Here is an 18,965-nt window from a genome sequence, read left to right on the forward strand (position 1 = left end):
ATGTACTTGGCTAGAACAGTCATTTTGTGCTGACAGATTCCCTTTAAATTAGTTTTGCTACAGGCACAAGATAGTTTAAAAGCAACATTTTTTTACACCCCAAATATACCTTGGTGCCATATTTTTTTTTTTTAAAATTCGTTTATTGAACCAAAGGCAGGGTACACAATATGCAAACTGACAATGATGAAAATATCATGTAATACACATACATTTCGCATAGCATTAATGTTAAACAGTATATGTATACCTGCTGTACATAGAATAAATCATACCGTCAATTGCCTCACATTAGTCTGTGTGTTATTATTCAAATAACAAAGCCTACCAAACCTCTAAAGCATTACTACTACTACAAAACCACTATTTGCAGCCCGTGTTCATATAATTAGCTCTTTATCATGCGATATCTCCGTCCTACAGTGTAAGCTGAGAGGAATTCCACCTCTCCCATATCTTCTCAAATTTATCCGGGCACCCTCTGTTTTGATAGAGCGTACGCTCGTATGGTATAATCAAGTTCACCAATTCTATCCAGGCCCTAAGGGAGGGATCCGAGCCCCCCATCCACCGTAGTGCCAGCACCTTCCGTGCCATGAACAGTGTCTCTCGCAAGAAAATTCCAGTATAATGTCCCCATGTCTCATCATCCCACACCCCAAACAGACAAACCAATGGCTCAAGGGGAACCGGAATTTGTGCCAGGGAGGTTAATAATGACGTTACCTCTTTCCAATAATGTATTATAATTAGACATTGCCAAATCACGTGGATAAAATCTGCATCTAATGTATGACATCTCAGACACTCCGAAGATTGAAATCGGCCCATCTTAAAAAGTCGAGTCGGAGTCAAATACGATTGGTTTATAATATAAAGTTGTATCATTCTATTGTTAATTGACGGAGACACTTTAGTTGCTGACTCCAGGATTTCCTCCCACTCCTCTCCCTGCGAATCAAGGATGAGCCTTTCCCCCTAACCAAGCATACGGCAGATTCCGTCCCCACAGATATCACGTGTGTGTACAGAGGGGAGAGGAGACCCTGGGGACCTTGTGATTTAAGAATGCCTATCAAGGGCAGAGATGAAATAGCACTAATCATACCGACACATCTCATGTGCGATTGGAAGGCTGATCTTAATTGCAAATATCGGAAGAATTGTGACCTCGGGACATTGCACTTAACTTGTAATTGTTCAAAAGATAATAATGTACCACATTCATATATATCCCCCATCGTAGAGACATTGCATTGAGGCCAGAATTCAGCGGATGGGTGGGCAAGCAGTGTCGGAAAATAACTAATCCATAAGGGCATTTCAGCTATGATATCACTAAATCCGACCACCCTCTTAATCTGTCGCCACACTAGTCTTGCCAGACGAAGCATGGGTAGCAGACGTGGAACTTTTACTTTTTCCAACTCTAAAAACCCCAGCGGGCAATCAGCATGTGCGGCATGAAGCAAATGACTCTCAGAATTAGGAAGAGGATTCCCGGGCATCCACTTATTTATAGCTCTTGCCTGCCCCGCCAGATAATATAGAAAAAAATTCGGTAGTGCTACCCCCCCCCCCTTTTTTTGGCCTTTGTAGAGTGGATAGCTTAAGTTTGGGCCTAGTTTTCCCCCATATGAAAGACGTAATCTGGGAATTCAAATTAGTGAAAAAAGACTTAAGGCCCCGTCTCACTAAGCAAACTCGGTAGCGAGATCGCTGCCGAGTCACAACTTTTGTGACGTAACAGCGATCTCACCAGCGAGATCGCTGTGTGTGACAGCGATCAGCGAGCGGCCCCCCTGCCGGTATCGCTGAAAGAAACCTCTGGACATTTATTTGGTCGCTGGTCTCCCGCTGTCTATGTGACAGCTCACCAGCGATCACATAGCGACTTACCAGCGATCCTGACACCTTCATATCGGTGTCGGGATCGCTGGCGAGTCGCTTAGTGTGACGGGGCCTTTAGGCACCACCACAGCACTGTGTTGGAGAAAGTTGCTGATCTTAGGGAGTAGTATCATTTTAATTAAATTAATGCGCCCAGCTACAGACAGCGGGAGTTTGCTCCAGATCGCAAATTTGACTTTAACCATCTCCAGTAATGGATATATATTAAGCTGTAGATCAAGCGTGCTGGATTGAGAAATATGAACACCCAGATATTTAAAATGTGGTACAATAGGCAGCAAGGAGAGAGTCTCAAGTTGCGGCATCAGGGCATGAGAAAGAGGCATCAGAGCAGACTTCTCCCAATTTATATACAGGCCGGAATATCTACTGAATTCGTTTATAGTGGCAATCACTCCTGTCAGCGTCTCCTCCACCCTATCCATGAATATTATCATATCGCTGGCATATAGGCCTACGGTGTCTACCCGATCTGCTATCTCTATACCCATGATATTAGGAGAAGTTCTCATGCGAATTGCCAAAGCCTCAATTGCCAGACCAAAGAGGGCCAGGGAGAGGGGACACCCTTGACGAGTTCCCCTGTGCAGAGAAAAAGGACTCTGAAGTGGAACCATTTACAACAACACGAGCTTTAGGTTTCATATACAATGTATACCTTGGTGCCATATTTGATGTGGCAGTTGGTGTGTATTATTAGGGCTGGAAAACCCCTTTAAAAGGCGATGATTGCAAAAAGGAGATTTTTGTGTACTCACCGTAAAATCTCTCTCTCTTAGGCTTTAATTGGGGGACACAGAACCTTGGTGTTATGCTGCTGTCCACTAGGAGGCGACACTATGCATAATCTGAAAAAGATTAACTTTGGCTCCTCCTCTGCAGTATACACCCCTGGACGGCGTCAGCCTTCTCCAGTTTTGTGCCAAAGCATAAGGAGGAACGTAACCAAATAACATAACCATGCCTGTAAGAAGGCTACTATGTACGAGCTCAAAGAACAATATGAGAACTCAACAGGAAACAACGGCCCGTAAGGGCAACAGGGTGGGAGCCGTGTCCCCCAATTAAAGGCTAAGAGAAAGAGATTTTACGGTAAGTACACAAAAATCTCCTTTACTCTGTCGCCTAATTGGGGGACACAGAACCTTGGGACGTCCCAAAGCAGTCCCTGGGTGGGAAGCAGTGGACGAATATTGTGCTGACAGTCCCCTAGACTTGGGGTACTGCCGCCTGCAGAACCAGTCTACCCAGGCTCGCATCCGCTGAGGACTGGGTATGAACACTGTAGTGTTTCGTAAACGTGTGTAGGCTAGTCCAAGTGGCCGCCTTGCACACTAGTTGTGCCGAAGCCTGATGCCGAATGGCCCAGGAGGCCCCTACTGCCCGTGTAGAGTGTGCCGTGATACCGGCCGGAAGAGGGGAACTGTTAAGTCGGTAGGCCTCATGTATGGTGGACCTGATCCACCTGGCAAGGGTAGCCTTGGAAGCCGGCAACCCCTTGCGACTACCTTCCGGAAGAATGAAGAGGGAATCAGATTTCCGGAAAGGTGCAGTCCTGGACACGTAAATTCGCAATGCTCTGACGAGGTCAAGCGTATGCAGAGCCTTCTCCACTCTATGAACCGGAACCGGGCAAAGGGAAGGCAGTGAAATCTCTTCATTAAGGTGAAAGTTGGACACAACCTTCGGAAGGAAGGATGGTACCGTGCGGAGAACCACCTTGTCCTGGTGAAAGGCTAGGAAAGGCAGTCTGCAGGAAAGTGCTGACAATTCCGACACTCTGCGTAACGAGGTGATCGCCACTAGAAAAACCACTTTCTGAGACAGAATGGAGAGTGGAACTCCTCTAAGAGGTTCGAAGGGTGGAGCTTGCAATGCTGTCAGGACCAGATTGAGGTCCCACGTATCCAGCGGACGTTTGTAGGGAGGAACCAATCGGGAAACTCCCTGGATGAAAGTCCTTACTTGCGGTTTAATAGCAATGCGCTTTTGAAAAAGGACTGAAAGCGCCGACACCTGACTCTTAAGCGAACTTAAGGATAGCTTGGCATCTAGGCCCGATTGAAGAAAACCTAGTACCTTCGGGAGGGAATAAGGGAGTGGGACTTGTCCATGAGATTCGCACCAAGAAAAGAAAGCTCTCCAGGTACGATAATAGAGCTTGGCGGAGGCAGGCTTCCTTGCCCTGATCATAGTTGTAATGACTGCCGGTGAAAAACCTGCCTGGGTTAGAATCCAGGTTTCAAGGGCCATGCCGTCAAATTGAGAGCCCCTGAATTCTGGTGGAAGAACGGACCTTGAGACAGGTCATGACGGTCGGGTAGACGCCAGGGGGCGTCTGCCGTAAGTTGGACGATGTCGGCGTACCAAGTACGTCTGGGCCAGTCTGGCGCGATGAGGATGGTCGGAACTCCCTCTTGCTTGATCTTCCTCACGACCCTGGCGATAGGGGGAGGGGTGGAAAAATGTACAGGAGTCGGAACTGGGACCAGTCCTGGACCAGGGCATCCGCTCCGAGCGACCGCGGGTCGTGTGTCCTGGCCATGAAATTGGGAACCTTGGTATTGAGATGGGGTGCCATTAGGTCCACATCCGGGGTTCCCCAGCGTTGACAGATCTGGTAAAAAATCTCGGGATGGAGAGACCACTCCCCCGAGTCCATTCCTTGCCTGCTGAGGAAGTCGGCTTCCCAGTTTTCTACACCCGGAACGTGTACCACAGAAAGTACCGACCTTGTGTCTTCCGCCCAGCGGAGGATATGAGCCACTTGTCTCATCGCCTGGGCGCTGCGGGTCCCGCCTTGGTGGTTCACGTATGCCACAGCCGTGGCATTGTCCGACTGTATCCGTATGTGCGAGGCTGCAAGCAAGTGATGAAAGGCTCTCAGTGCCAAGAGAATGGCCCTGATTTCCAGAACATTGATGGGCAATGTCACTTCCCTCGGTGACCACTTGCCCTGTGCCCTGTGATGTAGGTGCACCGCCCCCCAGCCTGTCAGGCTTGCATCGGTAGTCAGGATCTTCCATTGTCCTGAGAGGAATGGCTTCCCTCGTGTAAGCGAGGTTGGTTTGAGCCACCAATGCAGGGACCTCCTGGTTGATGACGTCAACCTGAACTCCCTGTCAAGGGAGAAGGGGTTCCTGTCCCAAGATCTGAGCATGGCTAGTTGAAGGACCCTGAGGTGAAACTGGGCAAATGGCACTGCCTCTATTGCTGCTGCCATCCGGCCGAGGACTCTCATGGCAAACCGGAGAGATCGAGGAGGACTGCGAAGGAGTGTGCGAACTCCCAGACGGATGGCCAGTGTCTTGTCCTTGGGAAGGAGCACCAGGCCCCTGGCGGTGTCGAATACCATTCCCAGGAATGTTAGAGTCCGAGTTGGGATGGTCGACGATTTCTGTAGGTTGACTAGCCATCCCAGGCGACTCAGAGTGTCTAGAGTGATTGAGACACTGACCTCGCAGTCTTTGAAAGTGGGAGACTTGACGAGGAGGTCGTCCAGGTACGGGACGACTAGGATGCCTCTTGAGTGCAGGACGTCCATGGTGGCCGCCATGACTTTGGTGAACGTTCTTGGAGCCGTGGCGAGTCCGAACGGAAGGGCGACAAACTGGTAGTGGTTTTGGTTGACCGCAAACCTGAGAAACCTTTGGTGGGCGGGAGCAATTGGTATGTGGAGATACGCATCCTGTATGTCTATGGAGGCGAGGTATTCTCCCTGCTCCATGGATGCAATGATGGACCGGAGGGACTCCATGCGGAAATGACGGACCCGTACGTAATTGTTGAGCTGTTTTAGGTCCAGTATGGGTCGGACGCCGCCTCCTCTCTTGGGGACTACGAACAAATTTGAGTAGAATCCTCGGAATCTCTCGTTCGCGGGAACCGGCACCACAACTCCTGATTGAAGGAGAGCGGAAACCGCTTGGTGGAAAACACGAGCCTTTTCTGGTGGTGTTGGAGGAACAGAAAGGAAGAACCGGTTCGGTGGAACGGAAGTGAACTCTATCTTGTATCCGGAAGACACTATTTCCCTGACCCATCTGTCTTCTGTAATAGGCAGCCAGACTTGCTGAAAGAGTAAAAGTCGGCCGCCTACTTGGTGGGGTGTCTTCCGGAGGTCTCGAGTCATGATGAAGTGAAGTTCTGAGGTTTTCCTCCCTTGGGTTTCGCTTGGCCTGCTTTCGACTGCCAAGCCCTGTCCGGTCGCTGCGGAGTCCGTGGGTTGTCTCTGCGTGGAGAACGGTTGCGGTTTTGCACTGGGCGCGAAACGGACCAGCCTGAGGAATTCCGAAAGGATCGGAATCGCGTCTGGTTTCTTCGTTTAAATGTGCGTTTCGGTTTTAGTTGAGTGAGAGAGGTACTCTTACCCCCAGTGGCATTGGCTATCATGGTGTCCAACTTTTCGCCGAAAAGTCTTCCAGTAAAATATGGAAGTCGCGTGAGGGACTTCTTTGAGGCCGCATCCGCTTTCCATTCTCACAGCCAGAGGATGCGTCGGATCGTGATGGCGTTTGATGCTATTCCCGCTACACCTCTGGTGGAATCCAGGGCTGCATGAATCATGTAGTCTGCCACCACTGCCATCTGGACCGCTTGGTCCGAGAGTTCAGGATTTGAAGCCTGAAGACCCTCCTGTAGTTTTTTGGCCCAAGCCAGGATGGCCTTGGATGCCCAAACTGAAGCAAATGCAGGGCCCAGAGAGGCGCCTGCCGCTTCGAAAATAGAACGAGCCATGCGTTCTACTTGCCGGTCTGCTGCGTCCCTGAGGGTTGAGCTATCCGGCAGAGAGAGTAAAGTCTGCGCTGCTAGCCTTGAAACCGGAGGGTCCACTTCAGGTGGATCTGTCCATTGTTTGGTGTCTTTCTGTGGGAAGGGGTACTTCGCTTCCAAATATTTGCGATTAGCGAATTTTTTGTCAGGCTGCGCAAACTGTTTGGTAAGTATTTTCTCAAACTCATCGTGATTAGGGAAGACCTTAGGTGGTTTTTGAACACTTTCGAAACAAATCCTATGTTCTGGGCCTTCCGGGGGCGACTCTGGAATTTTTAGCACCCGATGATTGGCAGAAATTATGTCCTCAACTAGCGCTGTATTGCTAGGGGGAGAAGGTACCACGGACCTGACCGTTTCATTATCTGAGTCGGAGTCACAGATGCCCTCCGAATCCTGTGCCTCGCTAAAGTGATCCCTGGAGGGCGACCTGGGGCGGGGGTCTCCTGTGATGGGGGATCCCTGTGGTAAATTGCACTGTCTGTCTGTGGCAGGGGACTGCCCAGGAGACCTGGAATGACGCTGTCTCTCCCTAGAGGGGGACGACCTTGTGCTATAGTGCGACTTAGGTGATCGAGACCTGTGGGTCCGCTTACGTCTGTGAGAGTCGGAAGCAGCATGTTCCTGAGACAAGCTGTCCGTTTGCTGTGTACCGTCCATAGCCGGGGCCCGACTCTGCAGAGCTTGCAGTAATGTAGCAGTTAGGTTGTCTATGGACTGTGACATAGACTGAGACATCTGAGTTGCCCATTCCGGCGTGGCCTGTGACACTGAAGCGTCAGTAGGGACTCCCTGGGGTTCTGACCCAGAGTTCTGGATGCAGTCCCGGCAGTGCGGATGCGTGCTGCCATTAGGGAGCGTGGCTTTGCAGGCTGTGCAGAATGCATAGAAACATTCCTGCCTGGTTCTCTTCCTTGAGCCCGGCATAGTGCACAGAGGCTGGCTATAAGGGATCGTACAGGGGTGGCTACGCAGAGGAAACCCACAGAAAGCCTTATAGGAAGTATAGATTCACAGCTGAGTAATGAGAACCCAGCTGTGAGCTTACCCCACCGGTGTGCCCCTAGGTCCAGCGCCGACAGATCCAAGTTCTGTGCCCCCCGGAGATCGCTGTGATGCTCCTCTCCTGGATCTCATCCAGAAAAAATGGCCACCGGGGCTCTGAGGAGAGGGAGGAGGGGGCGGAGAGCTGAAAAGGGCGCGCTGGGCTGAGTAAAAATGCGCCCTTTCTGCCTCAATCCGCCCCTTCTATGACACTCCAGCGTGTCATTTTGGTCATCCGGGGGGCGGGGAAAAGGCGGCGGCTTCAGCTAGGCCGAAGCCGCGGCCTAAATTAGAAGCCTGATGCCCAGGAGGGCTCCAGAGCGGCGCGGTAGTCCGGGGGGGGGGCGGATTTGTACCAGACCCCCCCAGAATGGTCGACTGGATAGCGGTGGGGGTAGCAGGGGTAGCGGTTTTTGTATGGGGTGCCCCTGAAGCGCTATGGAGCCGCTGCTGTTGCAGAGACAGGGACGCAGAAAAACCCTGTCTCTGCTGTGCCATCCAGTCCGCACCCTCCCCCGGCCCCAACAGGATCCCTCAGCCAGCCTGGGGTCCCTGGAAGCTGCAAAATGCCGCCTGATCTCCCACCCTACCTGAGGCGTCTCAACCTAATACCCCCTGCGGGGGATTAGGGAGGGTGCGTCTGTCACCGTCAGGGGGTCTTCATCCTCGCCTCAACCCAGACCGCTTAAAGGGGTTGGGGAAGGAGGGGGGTCTCGACCTCGAACCAGGACCCGAGGGACTGGGGAGGGAGCGACATGGGGAATAGCCACCTCGACCTCAACCGGGTACCCCTAATAGGGGACCGAGGAGGGAGCCATGCCGGGAGTCTCGCTGGAGACCCACTTTTCTTCATCTGTATTTCCGTGAAAAAAAGGAAAAAAACGGAAGAAAAAAGGTGTGCCTCCTTGCGACACTAAGCAAAAACTGGAGAAGGCTGACGCCGTCCAGGGGTGTATACTGCAGAGGAGGAGCCAAAGTTAATCTTTTTCAGATTATGCATAGTGTCGCCTCCTAGTGGACAGCAGCATAACACCAAGGTTCTGTGTCCCCCAATTAGGCGACAGAGTAAAGTCTCACAGACTACAGCTACTCCTATGAGCAGGACTCCATAAGGCAAGTATTAAAAATCCATTTACACTTAAAGGGACTGTCAGCACAAAATGACTGTTCATACCAAAGTACAGGCGCTCGGTGTAACAGCGCGGCCAATCATTTAAGCTTCATCTTCCCACCGGCTTGTTTCTCATCCGTCTTTCCCCCTCCACCCTCTGATTGGCGGCTCTGGCTTGATAGAGCCACAGAACGGAGAAGATAGATGGAAACCAAGCAGGTGGGAAAGTTCACGTCTGGCTAACAGGAGTCCTGAGTGTTGGACACTAATTTCTTACAGACACAGGCCTTAGAATAGTATACGGAAAGGAATCTCTAAAGCTTTATAACCCATTTTAAATCATGTTCCTTTGCTCTGGATTAAAGGAATTTTACTGTATACAATAGAAAGGAAAAACAGTAAGTATAACTAATGTTAGATATACCATGTATTCATTACTATTACTTGAAAGAACTTGTACGACCACTAATCCTAAAACACAGAAAAGTCCTCACAAAATAAGTAATTACAGCTAACCAAATAGATTTTATTGCTGACAACTTCAAATGGCTTGAGAGGAAATGTATCACATGAAGGAGCTGGTGAAACAGAAGATTTTTTAATTAGTTCATTTTTGGGATTGCATTTTACATCCACGATTACAGGGGCAGCCATCTTACTTAAAGGGGTTGTCCACTGCTTAAATCAATTCAGGACCGCTCCCTCACACTGCTGCACTGTCCCAGCGACGTCGGCGCTGCTCTTCCCAGCAGGTGACAGGACCTTGTTGCGTCACGTAACTGCTGCAGCCAATCGATATTCTATCGGCGCCAACAAAACAGTAAAGGCTGCAGCTAATTAGCGGCTGCTGATCGGCTGCAGTGGTCACATGATGCAACCGTGTCACATTATCTGCTAAGAACAGAGGAGTTGGCATCGTTGAATGACGCCACTGCGGGAGGAGAATGTACGCAGCTTTTTCTGCTGGGCCTCGAGCAGGGTTTGTCCACTAGTATAGACAACCCCTTTCAGTTGCTCTTACCAGCTTTCATGGGTATGCCTCACAGCAGCCACAGGGACAGAAAACAATAGTCTACATTTGTTCATTGACTTCTATGGAAGAGTTTTCTAAACATGATCTGCATAGGAGGTCAGTGTGTCAGGAGGTGGAGATGAAAGGGGGGGTCATAGTATCTCCATTGAAGTGAGACGACTGCTGAAAAATTGATCTCTACAGAACAGGAAATACTGACAATATTAGGCTTTGTGGCAAGAATGTAAAGTGGAGAATTTTTTTTTTTATACAAATAGTGATTAAAAAAAAAAAAAAAAAGATACATATTATATTTTTTATGATGACATTCCCTTTATAGCAATCCTTTGTTCTCAGTGGTACTATATAATTTTATTTATGATATGTAATTTTAATTTCTCGTTAAAGAAATACTTTGCTACTTAATAATCAAAGAAGATTCCCAACAGCAGGAGTGACTTCTCGCTTACGAGTGTCGATGACTTTATGGCAGAGCTGGAACTATACAGGACAACCATTTACTGCCTTTTTATACCGATTACAGTACGCCCCTTTCCATCAATGAAAACCTAAAGAATAATTACAGGATGAGGCAGCTTGTGATCTCCGCGTGTCCGTGACCTTGTTGGGTGAAGTCAGCTGATTTACAAGTGAAGCGAGGAGACACAACATCCTTTGTTAGCTGATCGGGCATTATTCAGAATACACCTTAGGTATTTATAGCCCAGAATTGCGGGATATTTGCTTTAGGATCTGTAAAAGGTGTAACTATACAGAGTAAACACAGTCTTACCCCAGTATAAAAAGGCCACTATAAAGACACATGGATGGCGTCTTTCACGACTAGTTCATGGATTGTGTGATCAGTGCAGGTAACCCGCCTCTGAGCGCCATGTGTCACCGCTATCCCTGAAATAAGCTGGATAATCTGATACACCTTCATCCAGAGAATGAAACCATTGTCTTTATTTGCTGTACAATTAAGAGCTTTTTCCATTCTGAAAAATTTTGTATAAGGTATAGCTTTGGCTGGATTTACACAGAGCTATAAAAGACAACTGGAACAGCAAAAAGAAATTTGGAATGATCTATCAAACTAAAACTGGAAAGGAACTCTGGAACAAAAGAAAACAAAACACTCCAAACCCAGCGTTTCCTGCCTTGCACCATATTTATTATGAGGATTTAGACACTCATTGGGTCTTACCTGACAAGGAGGTTTGGCCTTGTCCATAAAAAAAAAATCTCCAAATGCAAATTTATGGTACCAAGTAAGCCAAGAGATAGGGGATTTGATAAATCTGTCTATGGCCATGTTCACACACGTTAAGTATTTGGTCAGTATTTTACCTCAGTATTTGTTAGCCAAAACCAGGAGTGGGTGATAAATCCAGAAGTGGTGACGGGTTTCTACTATACTTTTCCTCTGCTTGCTACACTCCGGATTGTAAAATATTGAAATGTGTGAACATGGCCTAATTTTAAGACTGTTCTAGATTAACAGCATAAACTACTGTGATAAATCTGATGCACTTTCAGAATGTCTAGTCTACATTTGCTCTGTCCAAGGACTACATTATTGATAAATGTGCCCCTCTGGGTTTTATAGGCGGCGGCTGCGCTTGACTCCTAGTACAGAAAGGTGTGATACAGATTGCAATCACATCAGAGGAGAGGGTCGGTACAAACCTACCTGAATTATGTTCTCTGGGGTCTCAGCTACCCCCGGTAGCCAAGACCCTGGAGAAATTCTAACTCTTGGGGCGCTATAACCTTATTCCTCAGAGCCGTTAAAAGGCGTATCGGCGGTCGTCATGGAGGTTACTTCATGCTTGCTTAAACAGCACCATCGCAATCTGCAGGGTTTTATGAACATTATTGCGTTCCACGTTGGAAATGTTTTACACCTTCTTTATTCAAACTGTAAATTTCGGGTAACCCCAGCCTGTGTTCTTTGAGGAAGTGATTCTGTCATGAGCACAGTTCTTGTTCTTACAAGAAAAGAAAAAAGGATTGAATACACAAACTTGTAGCAACACTGTCCCAGATATCAAGGGTAAGCAGTGCCGGTATGTGTCAGGACAGACGGCTGTGTAGTTCAACAACGGGAAATTACTTTGTCGATGCATAAGAAATCAGCAAGGGTTTAGCAGTTTTCCTCCAATGTGTTTGTAGTGTTTTTCTAAAGTATATCACTGCAGCTACATGTCATGTTCCACAATGAGAAAGCAGAGATTGATCAGCGCTGAGCGAATGGTAAATTATCCAGTGTGTTTTGGCCATACGTCATACTTGTTTATCTAGAATTGATTGCTGCCAAATGCTGAACTCATCCAGACAGAATAACGCAGATCAGAATACTCCAAACCACATATCCGGATTCAGGTCATGTGTTTGGACTAGTTCATTGGAAACCAAAGATCACCCTATTTTTAGGCTTCTTATAATATACCCAAGGGTTGTCTGTATAGTGTAACCTTATTACGTCACGCCATCCCTGGGAGAACCAGTGCCGAGACCGTAGGCGAGTAGAAGTGTTAGTATTGATTTAGTAGTGGACAACCCCTTCAAGGTCAACAGGCAAACTTTACCATTGTTGTAATCAATGAATACAAGTGAATTACTCAGCTTATGAGCAATGCCTCATACCTGAATGAGTTAATCCCAGGGCGATCTTTCTGAGACACTGCAGTCTTTGAGGTGCTGTTCAGAGATGCAATTGAGCCTGGAACGGATCGCCGTGGAGTGCTTGTTTCTGGGTTCGGAACATTTCTGGGCAGGCCCTCAGAATAGCGTCCTCGGGAAGGGCTGGAGGTGCGGGGGATTGTGAGGTTAGCGCCACGTTGAGGGGAAAAGGTTATCGGGCGCGAAGCTGGAGCACGATGGGCTGAAGATGGGTAATAAGAGTTAATAGAAATACATAACATTAAATAAAAAAATCACAATTAATAGCACGTTAACTCCATTTCTTACATATCAAGCCTAGGTAACTGGCATTATTTGTAGCGCCTGGGGTCAACATTTGGATGGTTGCTATTTTTGTCTAGGATATCCTTACAGCAGCCAATACATCGAGTAACCAGTAGGTGTAAGGGATGCAGTCCCAACTAGACCCTGAAGACTAAGGGAGTCCAAAAGGTCCAGTCGTCCCATAGGAAAAGACTATTAAAAGACTTGTGATAGTTGGGGGGGGGGCTTTTCGAGATGCTGCAGTGGGGCCCACAAGCATCGAGGTACAATGCACATCACAAAGGTGAACAACTGGAATACTCTTGGCTCCAATCACCTCAACTGTGTCCAAAAAAGTCTATGAGAAACTGAGCGTTGCAAATCACAGAAGAGGAGAATGAATACTGTACTCAAACTACGAGCAGAACAGCAGGAAAGCCCATCCTGAGAACTAAACATACTATTTAAAAAAAATTTTTTTTAGAATGACCCTTTTAATTACATTTGCATATAACAGTATACACTTACAAGCAAACTGGCATCTGCAGGGATCATGCTTGTCCAGGTAATGCTCTAGCGTATCCCATCCTCCGCCAACACGAACCATAACATGACTCCGAAGGACCTGCGAGACGTGAAGTGGTTTATTTCGTGCTCCTCCCACATATAAAACAGCAATTGCGGGGCGTCGATTGGTAGGACTCAGTGATGACTCCGTTATTAACTTATATAATACTTTATATAAAACTAGCTGAAGAGGCCGGCGTTGCCTGGGCATAGTAACCAACTGTGGTTAGTTGTAACAAATTATAATGATTATATTGCACATAAAAACCATGCATCTAATCCTATCCTGTGTGATACTGTCTGCTGAGCCGGGTATCTAATACTATTCTGTGTATCTAATCCTATCCTGTGTGATACTGTGTGCAGAGCTGCGTATCTAATACTATTCTGTGTGATACTGTATGCTGAGCCGTGTATCTATTCCTTTCCTGTGTGATACTGACTGCTGAGCTGTGTATCTAATCCTATCCAGTGTGATACTGTATGCTGAGCCGTGTATCTATTCCTCTCCTGTGTGATACTGCCTGCTGAGCCGTGTATCTATTCCTATCCTGTGTGATACTGCCTGCTGAGCCATGTATCTATTCCTCTCCTGTGTGATACTGACTGCTGAGCTGCGTATCTAATCCTATCCTGTGTGATACCGTCTGCTGAGCCGTGTGTCTAAAGGGGGTTTTACACTAAGCAATATCGCTAGCAATATCGCTAAAACGTCACTGGTTTTGTGACGTTATAGCGATATTGCTAGCGATATCGCTATGTGTGATACTTACCAGCGACCGGCTCCCCCGCTGCTCATCGCTGATCGCGCGAGAATGTCCGGCTCCATTTCTCGTCGGGTGATTCCTGCTGGGCTTCCTGCTGTGACGTCCAGCGACGCGTGGAGGCGGGCGGGAGGACGCAGGATCGCTGTGTGTGAAAGGTAAGTATCGTGCGCTGCGTCGCTGCTGCATCGCTGTGAGATCTTTCTGTATGAAAGCTCACTAGCGATCATTTAGCGATGCACCAGCGATCCTGACCGGGTCGGATCGCTGGTTGGATCGCTGGTGCATCGCTAAATGTAAAAGGGCCTTAATCCTATCCTGTGTGATACTGACTGCTGAGCCGTGTATCTAATCCTATCCTGTGTGATACTGGGCTCCCCCTGCAGTCTGTGTCAGAGGGTGGTCTGTGTTGGCACGGTAATAAATTGTGTTATTTCCAGCTTTACAGAAGGATGATAACACCATAGAAATGATAAGAATAATAGACCTCAGTTACCACAACTGTCTACAAAGAAAACTGTTGCTGATAGCAACCAATCACAGCTCATGTTTCATCTTTTAAACAGCTCTGGGACAGCGTGGCGAGTTTTGAGTGGCGACTTTTGTGTTTCGACTTTTATGTGGCGAGGTTGGTGTATGTGTGGTGAAATGTGTGCTGAGGGTGGTATATGTGTTGAAGCACGTGGTAGTGTGTGGCGCATTCTGTGTGTGTGTTCATATCCCCGTGTGTGGTGAGTATCTCATGTCAGGGCCCCACCTTAGCAACTGTACGGTATATACAGTGGGGAAAAAAAGTATTTAGTCAGTCAGCAATAGTGCAAGTTCCACCACTTAAAAAGATGAGAGGCGTCTGTAATTTACATCATAGGTAGACCTCAACTATGGGAGACAAACTGAGAAAAAAAAATCCAGAAAATCACATTGTCTGTTTTTTTTTCATTTTATTTGCATATTATGGTAGAAAATAAGTATTTGGTCAGAAACAAGCAATCAAGATTTCTGGCTCTCACAGACCTGTAACTTCTTCTTTAAGAGTCTCCTCTTTCCTCCACTCATTACCTGTAGTAATGGCACCTGTTTAAACTTGTTATCAGTATAAAAAGACACCTGTGCACACCCTCAAACAGTCTGACTCCAAACTCCACTATGGTGAAGACCAAAGAGCTGTCAAAGGACACCAGAAACGAAATTGTAGCCCTGCACCAGGCTGGGAAGACTGAATCTGCAATAGCCAACCAGCTTGGAGTGAAGAAATCAACTGTGGGAGCAATAATTAGAAAATGGAAGACATACAAGACCACTGATAATCTCCCTCGATCTGGTGCTCCACGCAAAAACCCACTCCGTGGGGTCAGAATGATCACAAGAACGGTGAGCAAAAATCCCAGAACCACGCGGGGGGACCTAGTGAATGAACTGCAGAGAGCTGGGACCAATGTAACAAGGCCTACCATAAGTAACACACTACGCCACCATGGACTCAGATCCTGCAGTGCCAGACGTGTCCCACTGCTTAAGCCTGTACATGTCCGGGCCCGTCTGAAGTTTGCTAGAGAGCATTTGGATGATCCAGAGGAGTTTTGGGAGAATGTCCTATGGTCTGATGAAACCAAACTGGAACTGTTTGGTAGAAACACAACTTGTCGTGTTTGGAGGAAAAAGAATACTGAGTTGCATCCATCAAACACCATACCTACTGTAAAGCATGGTGGTGGAAACATCATGCTTTGGGGCTGTTTCTCTGCAAAGGGGCCAGGACGACTGATCCGGGTACATGAAAGAATGAATGGGGCCATGTATCGTGAGATTTTGAGTGCAAACCTCCTTCCATCAGCAAGGGCATTGAAGATGAAACGTGGCTGGGTCTTTCAACATGACAATGATCCAAAGCACACCGCCAGGGCAACGAAGGAGTGGCTTCGTAAGAAGCATTTCAAGGTCCTGGAGTGGCCTAGCCAGTCTCCAGATCTCAACCCTATAGAAAACCTTTGGAGGGAGTTGAAAGTCCGTGTTGCCAAGCGAAAAGCCAAAAACATCACTGCTCTAGAGGAGATCTGCATGGAGGAATGGGCCAACATACCAACAACAGTGTGTGGCAACCTTGTGAAGACTTACAGAAAACGTTTGACCTCTGTCATTGCCAACAAAGGATATATCACAAAGTATTGAGATGAAATTTTGTTTCTGACCAAATACTTATTTTCCACCATAATATGCAAATAAAATGAAAAAAAAACAGACAATGTGATTTTCTGGATTTTTTTTTCTCAGTTTGTCTCCCATAGTTGAGGTCTACCTATGATGTAAATTACAGACGCCTCTCATCTTTTTAAGTGGTGGAACTTGCACTATTGCTGACTGACTAAATACTTTTTTGCCCCACTCTACTCTTTGGTGCCATCGCTCTCATTCTTTAAGTCCCCCTTGTTCACATCTGGCAGCTGTCAATTTGCCTCCAACACTTTTCCTTTCACTTTTTCCCCCATTATGTAGATAGGGGCAAAATTGTTTGGTGAATTGGAACACGCAGGGTTAAAATTTCACCTCACAACCTAGCCTATGACGCTCTCGGGGTCCAGATGTATGACTGTGCAAAATTTTGTGGCTGTAGCTGCGACGGTGCGGATACTAATCCCGGACATACATACATTGAGCTTTATATATTAGATAACACCTTGGTGTTACCAGTCAAGGTTGGGCCCCTGATCAAAACAACACCTTCTAATCAGTGCCGATTATGGCATTGCTTAGGGAGACACCTCTTTGGCAACACGCAGCTGTCACATTTTTTCATAAATATTCCAAAGGAATAACAGAGGAACAGCACAATGCTGAGATCTAAAAAAAAAAAATGCCCTGGAATTGTTATTTCTTGGGAAATGCAAGTTTTTACTGAAACAAGTCAGGAGTAGTGGCTGAGAGCGGCATGATGCATGGCCAGAGAACCGAATTCCAGCCATGTGTCACTTACTAGGCTGTTTGATGCAGTGTTCTCTGCTGCATTGTAGCCGGTCTCTGAATGCTGAGCTCTGTATAAGGCCTCTTTCACACTTCCGTTTTTTTACAATTAGTCAAAATCTGCCAGGTTTTGAAAAAAACGGATCCGCAATTTTTTTTGCGGATCCGTTTTTTTCCCCATTGACTTCCATTATCGGCGGATTGCCATCCGTTTTTGTGAGGATCCGCCATAATGTTGCTGTCCGTTAACATCCTCAATGATTTCCCCCCCCCCCCTCAGCGGTTCCTTTAAATTTCCTCATTTTGCGGATCCGTCAAAAAACTGTTCCTGTGGCATCCGTTCACATCAGTTAATAACGGATCCGCTTCTCCACCTTTTTGGCGGATTGTAACTGACACAAAAAACTGAAGTGTGAAAGAGGCCTAACCCCGCCACACCACTGATTGGCAGCTGTGCACAGGCAGAAAGCTGCCAGTAGTGGGTGTGGGGTTATACAGAAATCTTGAATGTTTTATCAACAAGAGGCTTAACAAAACTGCAGCAAGCAGCCCAGTAAGTGACACATTGCTAGCATAAGGATCTCTGGCTATACATGATGATGTTCTCCGATTAGGTGGCAAATACATTGTGATAGATTTCCTTCGAACAGAAAAAGAACAGGTTCCTTCCAACAGGATGACTGAACTATAACTAAACTAGTTAGCGGAAGCACCACATTGCCCAGCCACATATCCACAATCATGCATACTGTACATATTACAGGTGAGCGGTATCACCCCTCAAATAGCGATGAGCCTTTGGCTTTTTCACAAACCCGCGAGTACAGGTGACAATTTTCTAGGTCTAACCGCACTTTGAGGGCTTTTTTGGCAGCAGCTATAGTCATTAACTTCTTAATCACTTCCGCTGTTTTTTTTTTTTTGGGGGGGGGGGGGGGTCAGGGAGAGTGTTTTGTTCTACAATGTCCAATCTGCTGTATAAATGATCTGGTTACATGATTCTAATGGTCAGTATGATTACAAGGATACCAAACTTGCACAGTTTTCTTTTTTTCTCTTACTTTCAGTGGTAAAAAATAAAAAAGTTTGATTGGTATGGTGCAGGCTCAGCTCCTGAGCTTGCACCACGCATAGGTATCCGACATATAAGTAGTAATAGTACATCTTGTCGGGAAGGAGTTAATATGCAGGCTTTTGCCATAATATCTGTCTGGTGACCACTGCAATGATCTGACTGGCTACTGGTGGTTCTGGTCACAAGCAGTAAAGTGCATACGTCTTTTAGGCTTGTGCCCACGTTGTGTTTAAGTGTTTCCGCGGCGCTTTTAGATGCGCGTTTCTGCTGCGGAAACGCTTAAGAAAAGTATCCCATGTTATCAATTGAATCCGTACATGTTGTGCTAATGGTGCGCTTTTTTCCACTGTGGAAACGCTTAGCAGAAAAAAACACAACGTGTTCATCAATTTTGTGGAAACGCGTGCGATTCCGCATACATTCAATTGTATTGCAAAACCGCATAGGAAAACGCATGCTAAACCGCTTGACAAAAGCGCTTCATAAAACGCATGCGTTCTCCTGGGAAGAGGGTGTGCGTTTCTGCTCAGGAATATTCTGCATCAAAAAAGCAACGTGGGCACATAGCATTAAAGGAAAGGAGATTCCAGAGTCAATATCTTCAATAAAAAAACAAAACACTTTACTAAAAAGTCCAGTACAAACACATTTCATACTGCTCTCTATAGTCCCTGAATTGGTTCACTCTTCTATAGGCACAGATTAAAGACAGCAGTCTGAAACGCGTTTGATAGCTATGCTCGATACTGGAGCTGTGACTTTTGCTATCAATACTGGCCTAATAAAGTGTGATGTACATGG

General features: G+C 47.0%; 1 protein-coding gene across 1 annotated transcript in view; it reads right to left on the reverse strand.

Moving 5' to 3' along the window:
* The window catches only part of GAS2L1 (growth arrest specific 2 like 1), a 34,882-nt gene that overhangs the window by 7,429 nt on the left and 8,488 nt on the right, over positions 1-18,965 (reverse strand). The window contains exons 4-5 of the mRNA XM_073554095.1: positions 13,329-13,425; positions 12,501-12,738 (exon numbers count right to left, since the gene is read on the reverse strand). Coding sequence (XP_073410196.1) covers positions 12,501-12,738; positions 13,329-13,425 — 335 coding nt within the window. The remainder of the gene's footprint in view (positions 1-12,500; positions 12,739-13,328; positions 13,426-18,965) is intronic.

Source organism: Dendrobates tinctorius, unplaced genomic scaffold, assembly GCF_039654945.1.
Source record: "Dendrobates tinctorius isolate UK_male_01 unplaced genomic scaffold, ASM3965494v1 ptg000206l, whole genome shotgun sequence".
In the NCBI taxonomy this organism is placed as follows: Eukaryota; Metazoa; Chordata; class Amphibia; order Anura; family Dendrobatidae; genus Dendrobates; species Dendrobates tinctorius.